The sequence below is a fragment of the Coregonus clupeaformis genome, chromosome 40, assembly GCF_020615455.1.
Source record: "Coregonus clupeaformis isolate EN_2021a chromosome 40, ASM2061545v1, whole genome shotgun sequence".
NCBI lineage: Eukaryota > Metazoa > Chordata > Actinopteri > Salmoniformes > Salmonidae > Coregonus > Coregonus clupeaformis.
The window spans coordinates 9525019-9542091 of record NC_059231.1 but is presented as its reverse complement, the minus strand read 5'-3'; the positions used below and the strand labels follow the sequence as shown (position 1 = coordinate 9542091).

Here is a 17073-nt window from a genome sequence, read left to right as displayed (position 1 = left end):
CCCAGGAGGGAACGGGAATGAACATGAAAGGAGTGTCAGAGTAGAGCTACACCTGTCCACGATCACCAGGATAAAAACACAAACACTAAAACCATGTTATTCATCCTTTATTAAATAATAATAACAATTAAAAACAACATATCTGTACAAAGTCCACAAACAACAGTTGAGTAATCTGTTACCTGTATAATGCACTGCCATTCACCAGAGCCGTTAGGGTACTACTTTTGACCACCGGTGTACTTTGACTAGAGCCCTATGTGCCCTGGTCAAAAGTAGTGCACTAAATAGGGAATAGGGTGGCATTTGGGATGCACGCTATGTCTCAGCTCCCTAGAAAAGTCAAATCAGGCCTAGAAAGAGAGCTCCAAGGCACTTGGAAAAGAGTCAACAGAGTCCAATGAAAAAGGGAGCTGGATGCACCATCACTTCTAGCCTTCCGCCCTCCTCTGCCCCTACCACCTCTAGCCTTCCGCCCTCCTCTGCCCCTACCACCTCTAGCCTTCCGCCCTCCTCTTCCCCGCCCCTCCCCTCCCGTCCTCCATCCCTCCATCCCTTCACCCTCCTCCCCCTCCCGTCCTCCATCCCTCCATCCCTTCACCCTCCTCCCCCTCCCATCCTCCATCCCTCCATCCCTTCACACTCCTCCCTGGAAGCTGAGTTCTCCTCATCCCTCACTCCTTTCAGCACTTCCTAATCAGCCTCCCTCCCTCCCTGCCTCCCTCCCTCCGCTTGGCCCACTGAGGTGCAGTCTTCCTGGGTTGGTTTGCAGGGGGAACAGAGGGGGTAGAGTGGCTGGCCTCCAGACAGGGCTGAGCTATGGAGGAGGAGAGACATACAGTCCTTTCTCTTTCTGTTCTCTTTGCTTGAGGCCAAAAACCGATTCTAAAACTCAACCCAGATTTCAGTTTTTTTTTTTTTTTACTCAACCCTGACACAAAACCATGTCTCTGTTTATGGTTAACCCTAATTTTCATGTAACATTAAAAGAAGAGAACAGAAAAAGTGGAGTGAATATAAAAAAAAAAGCAGAATGTAGAAACTAGCATAAGGTTGGTTCCCCCAAGGCCCCAGTGGTTGTTCTCTGTCTCTCTACTGCAGGATGGATCGATCTGACGCTAGCTTCTCCATGCATGGCTCTCTGTCTCTCTACTGCAGGATGGACCGATCTGTCGCTAGCTTCTCCATGCATGGCTCTCTGTCTCTCTACTGCAGGATGGATCGATCTGACGCTAGCTTGTCCATGCATGGCTCTCTGTCTCTCTACTGCAGGATGGACCGATCTGTCGCTAGCTTCTCCATGCATGGCTCTCTGTCTCTCTACTGCAGGATGGATCGATCTGACGCTAGCTTCTCCATGCATGGCTCTCTGTCTCTCTACTGCAGGATGGATCGATCTGACGCTAGCTTGTCCATGCATGGCTCTCTGTCTCTCTACTGCAGGATGGATCGATCTGTCGCTAGCTTCTCCATGCATGGCTCTCTGTCTCTCTACTGCAGGATGGATCGATCTGACGCTAGCTTCTCCATGCATGGCTCTCTGTCTCTCTACTGCAGGATGGATCGATCTGACGCTAGCTTGTCCATGCATGGCTCTCTGTCTCTCTACTGCAGGATGGATCGATCTGACGCTAGCTTCTCCATGCATGGCTCTCTGTCTCTCTACTGCAGGATGGATCGATCTGACGCTAGCTTCTCCATGCATGGCTCTCTTCCAATAACAGTTAGCTTAAGGCTCAATTGTGTGTCCAAGAAAGTGGCTTTTTATCCAGTTCCTATAGTCCTTTCTTTGTTTTGTTTGAGTTCTGTCTTCTTTAGGGATGGAGTTAAATGAGTCTAGAAAGATGAGAGGATTCTCTCTCTCTCCCTCTCTCTCTCTCTCTCTCTCTCTCTCTCTCTCTCTCTCTCTCTCTCTCTCTCTCTCTCTCTCTCTCTCTCTCTCTCTCTCTCTCTCTCTCTCTCTCTTTGTTTCCTTCTCTCTCTCTCAGTAGGAGAGACTTCTTTCTCTTCTCACACTCCTGATCCCTGTGAACTATAGCTCTGTCTCCCTCTCGCTGCAATCCATAGGTTGCAATAAAAACAATCATAATGTTTCACACAGCGTCACACCATGTGTTATAGATCATCATACAGTCAAAAAGCAAAAATACCAAAAGACAATCCTAATTCTTCTAACTTTACGCAACTTAACGACCAATATGTCTCATGTCATGTTAGATAAAGTTTTGTTTTCATTCTGTCTCTTCTTGATGTGTTAAAGGCTGGTAACAATCTGTAATAACAGAAACATCAAATGCTGTAACAGACGAACTGAACTGAACTAAAATGAACTGAACTGAACTAAAGTGAACTGAACTGAGGCGAAAGGCGAAAGGTGAGACTATCGACACACTTAAGTCTACAAATGAGAAGAGAATGTCTACAGGGTGATAAAACTAAAGCTGATCATAACAAAGACAGAGGTTCTTAAACTGAACTAAAACTGTCCACAATACTCTACGCCACTGTTTTCACACAATGCAGGCAGGCGGAGAGCTGTCTGACAAGCTAGAATCAACATTCTAAAAACCTTCCTGGCAATAATTCCACTCATATTCTAACATCCATCATAACCAAAAACAAAATGTATCTTCTTCTTTCTCTTTACAAATCTAGATCCATTTACTCTTCATCTTTTATTTGGGGCATTAGATTGATATGTTTTGATATTGTTCAGCACCCACTGAATGGTCCACTGGCAACACAACAGCTCTGAGAGGTCCGGTCCCAGACGGGTTTGGGTCCAGTCCCAGTCCGCTGCAGTAGGGGTTTAGGGTCCAACCCCAGACTGACAGTAGAGGTTCTGGTCCAGGCCCAGACTGCTGCGGTCCAGTGGCCGGTACGTGGGGCATCATGGCAGGTAAGTGTGGTTCATTCACGAGCTTTGATTGATCAGGGCCTCTCCTGCAGGCAGAGAAGAGACCCCCGAGGGGGGAAAAGGGTCTAGCGGGGGTCGCTGTATGACTGTCTCTCTGTTCGTCAAGCTGTAAGTTAAGCACAAGTCCTTAGGGCTTGAAGCACAAGACTTACCGGCGCCTGTAAGCAGCCCTAGGCCTCGGAGCAGCAGCGCTGCTGGTTGATCTTGACCTTGTGTTTGATCCCGTCGTACAGCTCGAAGTTGTAGTTCTCCAGCGTGGTGGAGCTCCGTGACGGCAGGCCGCTGTAGTAGCAGGTGCAGTAGAGCAGCAGGCCGCCACACACCGCCCCCAGCAGTACCCCCAGGGAGGACATGACGATGATGGTGACCAGGATGGGGTCCAGGGTGTACAGCCACGAGTTGTCCTTCTCAAGGACATGCGTCACGGGCGGGTCCATGGATGGGCCAGGGGTACTCCACTCTGGGAACGGGAAACCTGAAGAGGAGACACAGAGGAGGAACAACCAATCAGATCAAGTCAGATACCTTTTTGACATTAGGTCAGTTCATATATGGGACATGGAAGGTCAAATGTATACAGTTACCTATATACTGTACAGGTCAGTGTAATATAGTTATATACTGTACAGGTTAGTGTAATGTAGTTATATACTGTACAGGTTAGTGTAATGTAGTTATATACTGTACAGGTCAGTATAATGTAGTTATGTACTGTACAGGTTAGTGTAATGTAGTTATATACTGGACAGGTCAGTATAATGTAGTTATATACTGGACAGGTCAGTATAATGTACTTTTTTCCACTGAATTATCCACTGATGTCAGTGAAGAACAGACTCTTATTTGAAATGACGAGCTGCCATAACTTGCTAGTTAGTTCTGTCAGGAATAGGGTCATGGTTCTGTCAGGAATAGGGTCATGGTTCTGTCAGGAATAGGGTCACGTTATGTAGTTGTCAGCGTGGCTGGTTGATTACAGTGTGTTGTCTTTGGTTTACTTTGGTTGGATCCAATTTGTAAGTCGCTCTGGATAAGAGCGTCTGCTAAATAATGTAAATGTAAATAACAGTGTCTACGTCCCAAATGGCACCCTATTCTGCACATAGTGTACCACTTTTGACCTGGGCACATAGAGGTCTGGTCAAAAGTAGTGTACTATGTATGGAATAGGGTGCCATTTGGGACGCAGGAAGTATGTTAGTTTGGTTGATGACAGTGCGTTGTCTCTTAGTTGGGTGGCTGCTGCTAATACAAGTAATGAATGGAGACACATGAACAAAACCTATTTGCAATTAACTCCAGCGTGTGGTTTATATAGACAGACAGACACACATTTACACACACAAAGTGTCAACCGAGTCTGTTCCATACTGATGGAGAGAGGGGAGTAGAGAGAGAGAGAGAGAGAGAGGAGAGAGAGAGAGAGAGAGAGAGAGAGAGAGAGAGAGAGAGAGAGAGAGAGAGCGAGAGAGAGAGAGAGAGAGAGAGAGAGAGAGAGAGAGAGAGACCGAAAGAGAGAGAGAGAGAGACAGAAAGAGAGAGAGAGAGACCGAAAGAGAGAGAGAGAGAGACCGAAAGAGAGAGAGAGAGACCGAGAGAGAGAGAGAGAGACCGAGAGAGAGAGAGACCGAAAGAGAGAGAGAGAGAGACCGAAAGAGAGAGAGAGAGAGACCGAAAGAGAGAGAGAGAGAGAGACCGAAAGAGAGAGAGAGAGAGGGAGAGAGAGAGAGAGAGAGTCCTCTCATCTTTCCAGACTCCTTTAACTCTATCCCTAAAGAAGAAAGAACTCAAGCAAAAACAAAGAAAGGAGTGTCTTACCTCCATTCATATGTTCTCTGCCGTCGAAAAGTGGTTTGTTTCCAGAGTCAACAGGTCTCCAGTCTGTAAAACATACAATAACCCAGCTTATGACGTTTCTATGAGAGAGAACTAGACATTACAATGTGGTGGTGAAAAATTCAACATAGATACAATCTTTGAACCCACAGCTTCCATTACAGTATGTGATAATCATCCTGAAACCTTTGAATATTTGCTCACTAACTAAACGAGAAAAAGATCACATTTTTTAAGAGAAACACAAACATTTTGTAGAAAAATATCACTTTATTAGCACATTCCAATAGCACAATATAATATTTCCAAGACCATGAAATTCAACAGGCTAAAATATTCCTTAAATATTTGAAACAGGCTGTGGTGCAGCATGGGTAATGTAGTTAACAGTTAAAGTCGAAGCCCTACATTCACAAAGAGGACTTAGCACGGTGCACACAGTTAAGAGACAAACTCCTCAGGCTCAGTCGTCAGCCTGAAGTTAAGAAAAGACATACCCTGACAGAGAAAAGAGTCCTATGATATCAAGATAGTAGTTTCACCAAACATCCGTTACTGGTTTGGTTTTGAATCTTTCACATCGTTTAGCATTTTTTTAAATCTATGATTCATTGTTTCAAACAGTAGATAAGAACAGTGAGAACAAAACAAAAACAGAAGAGATAACTGGACAGAGGAGCACATCGGTCCTTACAGCACTGTACCTCGCTATACCCTTCAACACCAGTCTGCTATGGGTCGTTACTGTTAGGCCTACTGCTGATAGGTAGCTCTCTCTGCTCTCTCCCTCCCCTCTGTCTGTCCTTGATTGCAGGAGTGAAGTCTGGTGTGCGGGAGTCAGGGTTCCAGCTGCAGCTCATTCACCATATCACCTCAGCCTTTAAGACCCGGTCAAACTTACCACTCATCGTCAGATCATAGTCAAGACGACCATGTTAGTCTCGCTGCCGACTCAACCTGGTTATTTTTGCTCTTTGTGTTTTTGGTCTGTTCTATTTACTTTTTCTCCTGTGCCACAGATATTTGGAACCTGACTCCTGCCTCCGCTTCACTCCTGCCACCACCATCCTGCTCTCCATTACCGGACCTCTCTTTTGGACTCACCACGGACACTTGTCATGAGCACTCTCTCTCCCTGGTAGCAACATTAATTGCATTCAATTATCTTCCACTCTGCTCACCTCCCTCTCTCTACTCAGCCTAACTAGCTCCACCTGCCCTGCTCTGCTCTTGTTACCTGGCCAGCTGCACTGCATTTCCCACTCACCATCCTCACCTTGCCTCACTCTGTTCTAATTACTCTGCCAGCTGAACTGCATTTCCCCACTACCTCTCCCAGTATATCAAGCCCTGTTTTTCAGCCAAGCCCTGTCAGATCGTCTTCAAACCCGGACCAGTAACCTGCCTGTCTGCGCTCTGACTCCTGTTTGTGATACCGATCCTTTCTTGACTGCCTCCTTGTTCTACTGCCCCGTCTATCCCAACCTGCCTTCTGGACCTCGACTACTCTCCGATCTTCAGCCCCTCCGGTAACTCGTTTCTGCCTTCTGTCTCTCACCACGATATTTGCCCAGCCCTGATCTGTACTTCTGCCTGCCATTCATATTGCTGTTGTGTGTGTGTGTTCCCCCAGGTCTCCGACCACCAGATGAGCGTGCCCAGACGTTTCACCACCCTCAGCCCGATACGCCGCTCCATCACTGGGGAACACACACACTAAGCACTTGGACTGGACACCCCCGGACATTTGGTGACCCCCGGAGCACAGGTACCCACAGGAGGACCCTGAAAGACCCCTGACACCCCTGGGACTCCTCTTCCCGCCTGTAACCTTGAATAAAGAACTCTGAATTTGAACTTGCGCTCTTGGGTCCTCTTCTGTTCGTGACAGAACGATCTGACCATCATGGACCCAGCGCACTCCCGACCACGATGGAGGAAGAGCCAGAGAGGACTGCCCTACAGCGACTGGAACGCTCTGAGGGAGACATAAATCGGATGGCTGGCGACATCGCTTCCCTTCTCCAGCTATTCAACCAGCAGCAACAACAGTTCCAACTGCAGCAACAACAGCTAGCCCAAGCCCTGCAACTACTCTCAAGCCCGGCTACTCCACCTGCACCCCCCTGGTCCTTTTGTTCCTGTACCACCGATACTCCTTCATCCCTCCGCTGGAGGTCCCAATGCTGCAGGCCCGGCAGTGCCGCCACCAGATCCCCACGCTCCTGAACCAAGGATTGGGAACCCGGAACGTTTTGATGGCAACCAGAAGCAAGTAAGACCATTCTTGAGCAGCTGCCGAATCCAGTTTGCACTACAGCCCAGGACTTTCTCAACAGAGGAGCCAAGGTGGGGTATGTCATCACACATCTCACCGGTCGAGCTCGGTTGTGGGGAACGGCGGAATTCGACCGGCAAACCCCAGCCTGTGCCTCCTTCAGTGCCTTTGAGGAGGAGATGTTAAAGGTCTTTGACCTAGGCTCGCCAACAGCCGAAGCGTCACAAGCTCTGCTCACCATCCGTCAGGGCAATCGGACAGTGGCAGACTTCTCCATTGACTTTCGTACCCTGGCCAGTCAAAGCTCGTTTAACCCAGAGGCACTGGTGCAAGCCTTCCTCCATAGCCTGGCGGACTATATCAAGGACGAGCTTGTTTCCCATGACCCGCCCTCAACGCTTGATGCCGCCATTGACCTTGCCGTTCGCATTGACCGCCGTATACAGACCCGGAGGAGGGAGAAGGGCCGTCTCAGTCAACCTGCCATCCGTACTCGGGTCGATACCGCTTCTGTCCAGCCCCCTGCCTGTCAAGTCCCATAGCCAACTCAATCAGCCTGAGCCCATGGAGATTGGCCGTGCCTCTCTGACTCCCGAGGAGCGTCGGCGCCGTCTAAGCTCCAACCTTTGCCTCTACTGTGGTGGCGAGAATCACCGTGTCGCTACTTGTCCGGCAAAAGCCGCAGCTCACCAGGTGTAGGGGAGATCCGGGTGAGCTCAACAAGCCTTCAGTCTCCCTCCATCCGAAAGACCCTGCTTCATCTCCGCCTTCAGCTTTCTGACAAGACTCATACATTGGCCGCCCTTGTGGATTCCGGGCCGAAGCAAACATCATGGACCCTGAGCTTGCACAGCAACTGGGCGTGAACCATCATCAACTGACACAACCCATTCCTGCACGAGCCCTGGATGGGCATCATCTTGGCACTGTCACTCATATCTCCGCCCCTGTGACAATCCTGCTGTCAGGAAACCACCAGGAGTCCATCCAGTTTCACCTCCTACACTCACCTGGCCAACCACTCATTCTTGGATACCCGTGGCTCCGTCAGCACAACCCCCACATCGACTGGGAGACAGGAACAGTCCGTGAGTGGGGAAGGAGTTGTCACCAGACCTGTTTAAGGGGGGCCACCCTGCCCGTTCACCGGGGAAGGATCTAGCGCTACCTCCGACATATCCAATGTTCCGGCCTGTTACCACAGCCTGAAAGAGGTGTTCAACAAATCCAAGGCGACATCTCTACCCCCCACACAGACCCTATGACTGCGCGATTGATCTCCTGCCTGGCACAGCACCTCCCAAGGGTCGTCTGTATTCACTGTCAGCCCCGGAAAGAAAGGCCATGGAGGACTACATTAATGACTCTCTTGCCTCCGGGATAATTAGACCGTCGTCTTCCCCCGCAGGAGCGGGATTCTTCTTTGTCGGCAAGAAGGACGGTTCTCTTCGTCCATGCATAGATTACCGGGGTCTGAACGACATCACGGTTAAGAATCGCTACCCACTGCCCTTACTTTCGTCTGCCTTCGAACTGCTGCAGGGAGCCACTGTATTCACTAAGCTGGACCTTCGCAATGCCTACCATCTGGTGCGGATGAGGGAGGGAGACGAATGGAAGACAGCGTTCAACACACCAACCGGCCACTATGAATATCTCGTCATGCCCTTCGGCCTCACCAATGCCCCAGCAGTTTTTCAAGCCCTAGTGAATGATATCCTCAGGGACATGCTAAATACGTTCGTATTTGTGTACCTTGACGATATTTTAATATTCTCAAAGACTCTGTCAGAACACACGCACTCACGTCCGGTTGGTCCTGCGCCGCCTGCTGGAGAACTCTCTTTTCGTGAAGGCAGAGAAGTGCGAGTTCCATGCCAAGACCGTTTCATTCCTGGGGTATGTGGTGACCGAGGGCAGCATTCAGATGGATCTCACGAAGGTGTCGGCTGTCACTTCCTGGCCAGTTCCTGAGTCTCGGAAGAAGTTGCAACAGTTCCTGGGCTTTGCCAACTTTTATAGGAGATTCATCAGAAACTATAGCACAGTGGCTGCACCCCTCACGGCGCTAACCAGCACTAAACAACCGTACCAATGGACATCAGCTGCTGATAAGGCCTTCAATATCCTCAAGACATGTTTCACTTCTGCTCCCATCCTCCAGATGCCAGATGCAGCAAGGCAGTTTGTGGTGGAGGTAGATGCTTCGGACGTGGGAGTGGGTGCAGTGCTTTCTCAAAGAGCAGCTGAGGATGGCAAGATGCACCCCTGTGCCTTCTACTCCCGTCGGCTAACCCCTGCCGAATGCAACTACGACATTGGGAACCGCGAGCTGTTGGCTGTCAAGCTCGCCCTTGAAGAATGGCGGCACTGGTTAGAGGGGTCAAAGGAACCATTCGTAGTGTGGACAGACCACAAGAACCTGGAGTATATCCAAACAGCCAGGAGGCTGAACTCCCGTCAACAGCGGTGGTCTCTGTTCTTTACGCGCTTCAATTTCACGCTCTCCTACCGCCCGGGATCTCGCAACATCAAACCTGATGCTCTTTCCCGGATGTTTCAGAAGGACGAGACCACCGCCATGACAGCTCCCATTCTTCCCAGCCACTTGGTCGTAGCGGCCCTCACCTGGGAGATCGAGAAGCAGGTCATGGAGGCTCTTCGGGACCAGCCAGGTCCAAGCACCAGCGCCCCCAACCGTCTGTTTGTTCCAGCAAATCTCAGGTCACCTGTGATTCAGTGGGGGCACGAATCCCGTCTGGCCTGTCATCCCGGCATCACTCGCACCCTTCATCTGGTCCGCCAGCGGTTCTGGTGGCGGGGGATGAGACGGGATGTCCGAGAATTCATCCGAGCTTGTCCCACTTGTAACCGAAACAAGACTCCCAACCAGCCTCCTGCTGGGTTGCTGCAACCCCTACTCATACCCAAGAGGCCCTGGTCCCACGTTTCACTGGACTTTGTTACGGGCCTTCCGCCCTCTGACGGACACACAGTCATCCTTACCATTGTTGACCGCTTTAGTAAGATGACCCACTTCGTGCCCCTTCCCAAACTACCCTCTGCTAAAGAGACCTCCCAGGTGGTCCTGGAACATGTGTTTCGTATCCATGGCCTACCCCAGGATATAGTGTCAGACCCGGGGCCCGCAATTCTCAGCAACCTTTTGGAAGGAGTTCTGTCATCTCCTTGGGGCCACCGCCAGCCTATCGTCTGGATTCCACCCGCAGTCAAACGGCCAGACTGAACGCATGAACCAGGAGCTGGAGAAGGCACTGAGGTGTGTGGCTTCCCAAAATCCCCGGGCCTGGGCTCAACACCTGCTCTGGGTGGAATATGCCCATAATTCACTCACCAGTTCCTCCACCGGGCTCTCCCCCCTTTCAGTGTGTCTACGGGTATCAACCTCCACTGTTTGCCAGCCAGGAGGCGGATGCCACCTGTCCGTCTGCTCTTGCGTATGCCCGCCGCTGCCGCCGCACTTGGGCCCAGGCTCGCACTGTGCTCCTGAAGTCTGGAACCAGCTACGCCCCGTCGGTGCCAACCGACGGAGGACCCCAGCACCTACTTACCGGGTTGGTCAGAAGGTCTGGCTGTCTGCCCGGGATCTGCCGCTGCGGGTTGTATCACGAAAGCTGGCCCCCTCGCTTCATTGGTCCTTTTCCTGTGCAGAAAGTCATCAGTCCAACGGCGGTCCGACTTCAGTTGCCCGCTTCCATGCGGGTCCACCCCCACCTTCCACGTCTCCAAGGTCAAGCCGGTCCATGAAAGTCCCCTGGTCCCTGCAGCTCCGGCGCCACCTCCTCCGCGCCTCGTAGATGGCGGTCCTGTCTTCACCGTCCGGCGGCTGCTCCGCTCTAGGCGAAGGGGTAGGGGTCTCCAGTACCTCGTTGATTGGGAGGGATATGGTCCAGAGGAGAGGACCTGGATCCCGGCCAGGAGGATAGTGGACCGGACCCTTATCACTGACTTCCACCGACTACATCCTGATCAGCCTGCAATCCGTAGGGGGCCGTCCAAGAGGGGTTCCTAGCCGTCCGGCCCGCCCTGCTCCTGTCTCAGTGCCTGTCCTGTCTCCCGACCGTGACCCTCCAGCTCCTTCTGAGGATGAGGAGATTCACTCGGACCGCTCGGAGGAGTTCTGACCCGCCGCCTGCTCCCCCTCCACCCTCCCGGCATGATGTTGTTCTTGGGACTTCTGGGGCCGTCCCTTGGAGGGGGGTCCTGTCATGAGCACTCTCTCTCCCTGGTAGCAACATTAATTGCATTCAATTATCTTCCACTCTGCTCACCTCCCTCTCTCTACTCAGCCTAACTAGCTCCACCTGCCCTGCTCTGCTCTTGTTACCTGGCCAGCTGCACTGCATTTCCCACTCACCATCCTCACCTTGCCTCACTCTGTTCTAATTACTCTGCCAGCTGAACTGCATTTCCCCACTACCTCTCCCAGTATATCAAGCCCTGTTTTTCAGCCAAGCCCTGTCAGATCGTCTTCAAACCCGGACCAGTAACCTGCCTGTCTGCGCTCTGACTCCTGTTTGTGATACCGATCCTTTCTTGACTGCCTCCTTGTTCTACTGCCCCGTCTATCCCAACCTGCCTTCTGGACCTCGACTACTCTCCGATCTTCAGCCCCTCCGGTAACTCGTTTCTGCCTTCTGTCTCTCACCACGATATTTGCCCAGCCCTGATCTGTACTTCTGCCTGCCATTCATATTGCTGTTGTGTGTGTGTGTTCCCCCAGGTCTCCGACCACCAGATGAGCGTGCCCAGACGTTTCACCACCCTCAGCCCGATACGCCGCTCCATCACTGGGGAACACACACACTAAGCACTTGGACTGGACACCCCCGGACATTTGGTGACCCCCGGAGCACAGGTACCCACAGGAGGACCCTGAAAGACCCCTGACACCCCTGGGACTCCTCTTCCCGCCTGTAACCTTGAATAAAGAACTCTGAATTTGAACTTGCGCTCTTGGGTCCTCTTCTGTTCGTGACAACACTAGGACATTACGGTACCACACCTGCCCTGATCTGGATCTGTTACCCTCCCTGTACCTGGACTTGCTCTTCCCATATATTTGGAAACCTGGACTTTGAACATTGTAAATAAACCTGTTAAAACTTCTCTGGCTTGGTGTACTTGTCTGCATTTGGGTTCTTATCCAGTTAAATCATAACAGTATGATCTGACCAACATGAACCCAGCAGACAGTAGCTCGGATACCACCCCAGAGTGCACTCAAATTTGGACTGCCATAGCCAATCAGGGCATTTTACTTGGCCAACATGATACCCTGTTTAAAACGATTGCTGAGGACAGTCAGGTGCTGCTTAATCAGGTTCAATTACTCTCCAATCAAGTATCTGCCCTTACTACCCCTTCAGCCCAGATCAGAGAGCCTTTTGTTCCTGCTCCAGAGCGCTATGACGGGAACATGGGAACCTGTGGCGATTTTTTGACTCAATGCTCGTTAGTGTTTGAACAACAGCCCCTCACCTACGCCTCAGAAAGAGCCCGTATTGCCTACCTTATCAACTCTACTAGCGGTTCCGCTCGTGCCTGGGGATCCGCGGTCTGGGAGAGTCAGTCGGACATTTGCAACGCTTACGTTGCCTTCACCACGGAGATGAGGAAGGTTTTTGACCACCCGTGCGAGGCAAGGAGGCTGCGAAAGCGGCTGTTTTCTCTTCGGCAGGGAGCTCGTAGTGTGGCGGAGATGGCAGTGGAGTTTCGGACTTTAGCAGCAGTGAGTGGTTGGAATGACGAGGCATTACAAGGAGTGTTCATCAATGCTTTGTCTGAGACCTTAAAAGATGAATTGGTGTCATATGATGAATCGCCTACGCTGGATAATCTTATTTCACTCACTATCAGGTTGGATAATCGGATTCGGGAGCGCCGCCGGGAGAGGAGTGTTAGTTCCAAGCAACCTGTCTGTCATCAACAAACTCCTCCTTGCATCGTCCCTACGGAGAGAGCCGTGTCTTCCCGAGTCGATACGAGGAGCACTGAACCCGAAGCCATGGAGGTGGGTCGTGCACGGTTGTCCTCAGAGGAGCGTGCACGTCGTATTCAGGCTCGGGTCTGCCTGTATTGTGGAGAAGCTGGTCATTTCGTTCCTTCCTGCCCAGTTCGTCCGGGAAAAGGGCCGGCTCATCATTAATGGGAGAAGTTTTGGTGAGCCGAGCAGCGGATTCTTCCTCTTCTCCCCGCATTCTGCTCCAGGCATCCCTCCAGTGGCAGTCCCAGAATTTCTCTGTTAGTGCGCTGATTGACTCTGGTGCCGACGAAAGCTTTTTGGATAGAGAGTGGGCTCAACAAATGGATTTGGAGACTGTTCCTATGGACTGTCCGCTGCAGGCTAAGGGTCTAAATGGACAATTGTTGACCCGCATTACCCATCAGACTGTTCCTGTTTGTCTTAGAGTGTCGGGAAATCATCAGGAGAACATTCAATTCCATATTATCGACTGCCCACAGACTCCCCTGGTCCTTGGTATCCCCTGGCTCATAAAACACAATCCACACATTGATTGGGTGACAGGTAGCATTGTTTCATGGAGCACATTTTGTCATGTGAATTGTTTGTGTTCTGCTCAGACTCCTGCCAGTACTGTGCCTCAACCTCCACTGGAGTCCATGGATCTTTCTGCTGTTCCTGACGTGTATCATGACCTGGCATCCGTTTTCTGCAAACACAGAGCTACTTCTCTTCCTCCTCACCGGCCTTACGACTGCGCCATTGACCTCCAGCCAGGAGCCCCGCTCCCCCAGCAGTCGCCTGTACAATCTCTCCCGGCCGGAGACGGAGGCTATGGAGAACTACATTCGGGACTCCTTGGCGGCAGGTATTATGCGTCCTTCCTCGTCACCTGTAGGAGCGGGATTCTTTTTTGTTGCTAAGAAGGATAAGACCCTCAGACCCTGTATTGATTACCGTGGACTTAACAACATCACCATTAAGAACAAGTATTCTCTGCCTTTGATTAATTCTGCTTTTCCCCTCCTTCATGGTGCTACCATCTTTACGAAACTGGATCTACGAAATGCGTATCACCTGGTGCGCATTCGTAAGGGTGATGAATGGAAGACTGCCTTCAACACACCCTTGGGACATTTTGAGTATCGGGTTATGCCTTTTGGGTTGTCTAATGCCCCTGCTGTTTTTCAGGCACTAGTCAATGATGTCCTTCGGGACATGTTGAATCGGGTTTGTTTTTGTCTATCTGGATGATATCTTGATTTTCTCAGAGTCCTCCCAGGAACATGAACTGCATGTGCGCCAGGTGTTGCAAAGGTTGTTGGAGAACAAACTGTTTGTGAAGATGGAGAAATGTGAATTTCATGTGTCTGAGACCTCTTTTTTGGGTTACATCATAGCTCAGGGGAGCTGCGGATGGACCCAGCTAAGATCTCTGCTGTCACGGACTGGCCAGCTCCCTCTACCCGCAAACAACTTCAACGATTCCTGGGGTTTGCGAACTTCTATAGGAGGTTCATCAAGGACTACAGCCGCATTGCGGCGCCACTCACCGCTCTCACCTCCATCTCACGACCGTTCGCTTGGAATGAAGGGGGCCGAATCAGCGTTCGAAGAACTGAAACATCGCTTCGCCTCGGCTCCCATTCTGATGCAGCCGGACCCCGACCGCCAGTTTGTCGTGGAGGTGGATGCATCCGACACTGGGGTAGGTGCAGTGTTGTCACAACGTTCTCCTGAAGATAACAAACTGCATTCCTGTGCTTTTCTCTCAAGGAAACTTTCTCAGGCAGAGAGGAATTATGATGTTGGAAATCGTGAACTGCTCGCCGTTAAGCTGGCTCTCGAGGAGTGGCGACATTGGTTGGGGGGCGGAACAACCCTTCATCGTTTGGACGGATCATAAGAATCTGGCTTACCTCCAGTCAGCGAAGCAGCTCAACCCCCGTCAAGCCAGGTGGGCACTATTTTTTGGGAGATTCAATTTTTCTCTGTCTTACCGTCCTGGGTCACGCAACGTCAAGCCTGACGCCCTGTCTCGTGTTCATTCGGCTGTTGATACTGGTAGTAACCCTGAACCCATTTTGCCTCCTACCTGCAGTATTGCAGTCATCACATGTGACATCGAGGGGATTGTTAGACAGGCTCAACATCATCAAGCTGACCCTGGGAGGGGTCCTCCTAACCGGATGTTTGTCCCTGAGTCTGCTCGCTCCCAGGTACTTCAGTGGGCTCACTCGTCTCCCCTTACCTGTCACCCTGGAGTTTCGCGGACCCTTGACTTTGTGCGACGGAAGTTCTGGTGGGCCACGATGGAGGCGGACACTCGAGCCTTCATTGCTGCTTATGCGGTATGTGCACGAAGTAAAAACTCCACCCAGGCCAGCGCTGGTCATCTACGACCTCTACCTATACCCAGCCGGCCCTGGTCGCATATCGCTATGGATTTTGTCACTGGACTTCCCCCTCATCTGGTAAGACTGTCATTCTTACGGTGATTGATCGTTTTTCTAAGTTCGCTCATTTTTTGGCCCTACCTAAACTGCCCACTGCCAGAGAGACGGCTGATATTTTGGTTGAACATGTGTTCCGCTCTCATGGTCTACCCACGGATATTGTCTCTGACAGGGGTCCCCAGTTTGTCTCCCAGGTGTGGAAAGCTTTCTGTAAAGCTTTGGGCATTACATCCAGCCTGTCCTCTGGATATCACCCCCAGACCAACGGGCAAGCCGAGAGAGCGAACCAGGAGATGGAGACCGCTCTTCGCTGTGTCACTGGGTCTAACCCTGGGTCATGGAGCTCCATGCTCCCCTGGGTGGAATATGCTCATAACACCTTGACTAACGCTTCCTCTGGTTTGTCTCCTTTTCTGTGTGCTCTGGGTTATCAACCTCCCCTGTTCCCTTCCCAAGAGAGGGAACTTGCGGTACCCTCGGTGCAGTCCCACATGCGCCGCTGCTTCAAGGTCTGGAGGAAGGCCAGGGTAGCTCTGTCCCGAGCTTCGGCGTACATGCAGAGGCAAGCCAACCGTCACCGGTCCCAGGCTCCCGGTTACTCTCCTGGTCAAGAGGTATGGCTGAAGTCACGGGACCTTCCATTGAAGGTGGAGTCTAAGAAGATGGCGCCTCGTTTTATAGGACCGTTCAAGATACTGTCTATTGTTAACCCCTGCGCGGTTAAGCTACAGCTTCCTGCCTCCCTACGGGTTCATTCCACCTTTCATGTTTCCCAGATTAAGCCTGTGTCGGTTAGCCCTTTGTGCCCGCCCTCTCGTCCCCCTCCTCCGCCCAAGATCGTGGGTGGGGGTCCGGTCTACACTGTCCGGCGACTTCTGGATGTTCGCCGCCGAGGTCGTGGTTTCCAGTACCTGGTGGATTGGGAGGGTTATGGTCCCGAGGAACGTTCCTGGGTGCCCAGGAGCTTCATTGTGGATCCTGATCTGGTCCGAGAGTTTCATAGGTTACATCCCGATAAACCCCGTCGGCCGCCAGGTGGCGTCCGTAGAGGGGGGTACTGTTAGGCCTACTGCTGATAGGTAGCTCTCTCTGCTCTCTCCCTCCCCTCTGTCTGTCCTTGATTGCAGGAGTGAAGTCTGGTGTGCGGGAGTCAGGGTTCCAGCTGCAGCTCATTCACCATATCACCTCAGCCTTTAAGACCCGGTCAAACTTACCACTCATCGTCAGATCATAGTCAAGACGACCATGTTAGTCTCGCTGCCGACTCAACCTGGTTATTTTTGCTCTTTGTGTTTTTGGTCTGTTCTATTTACTTTTTCTCCTGTGCCACAGATATTTGGAACCTGACTCCTGCCTCCGCTTCACTCCTGCCACCACCATCCTGCTCTCCATTACCGGACCTCTCTTTTGGACTCACCACGGACACTAGGACATTACGGTACCACACCTGCCCTGATCTGGATCTGTTACCCTCCCTGTACCTGGACTTGCTCTTCCCATATATTTGGAAACCTGGACTTTGAACATTGTAAATAAACCTGTTAAAACTTCTCTGGCTTGGTGTACTTGTCTGCATTTGGGTTCTTATCCAGTTAAATCA

The 17073-nt window shown here is 51.3% G+C and overlaps 1 protein-coding gene across 2 annotated transcripts in view; it reads right to left on the bottom strand.

The window, feature by feature from the left end:
• Nucleotides 1–1934: 1934 nt before the first annotated feature.
• Nucleotides 1935–17073, bottom strand: part of nrp2b (neuropilin 2b) — a 216114-nt gene continuing 200975 nt past the window's right edge. Inside the window, exons 17-19 of one of the 2 annotated variants that reach the window (XM_041868870.2) lie at nt 4736–4798; nt 3070–3392; nt 1935–2943 (exon numbers count right to left, since the gene is read on the bottom strand). In XM_041868870.2, coding sequence (XP_041724804.2) covers nt 3088–3392; nt 4736–4798 — 368 coding nt within the window. In that variant the 3' untranslated portion in view covers nt 1935–2943; nt 3070–3087. Of the gene's footprint in view, nt 3393–4735; nt 4799–17073 lie in introns of both variants that reach the window. The other variant, XM_041868869.2, reaches the window with a different exon arrangement.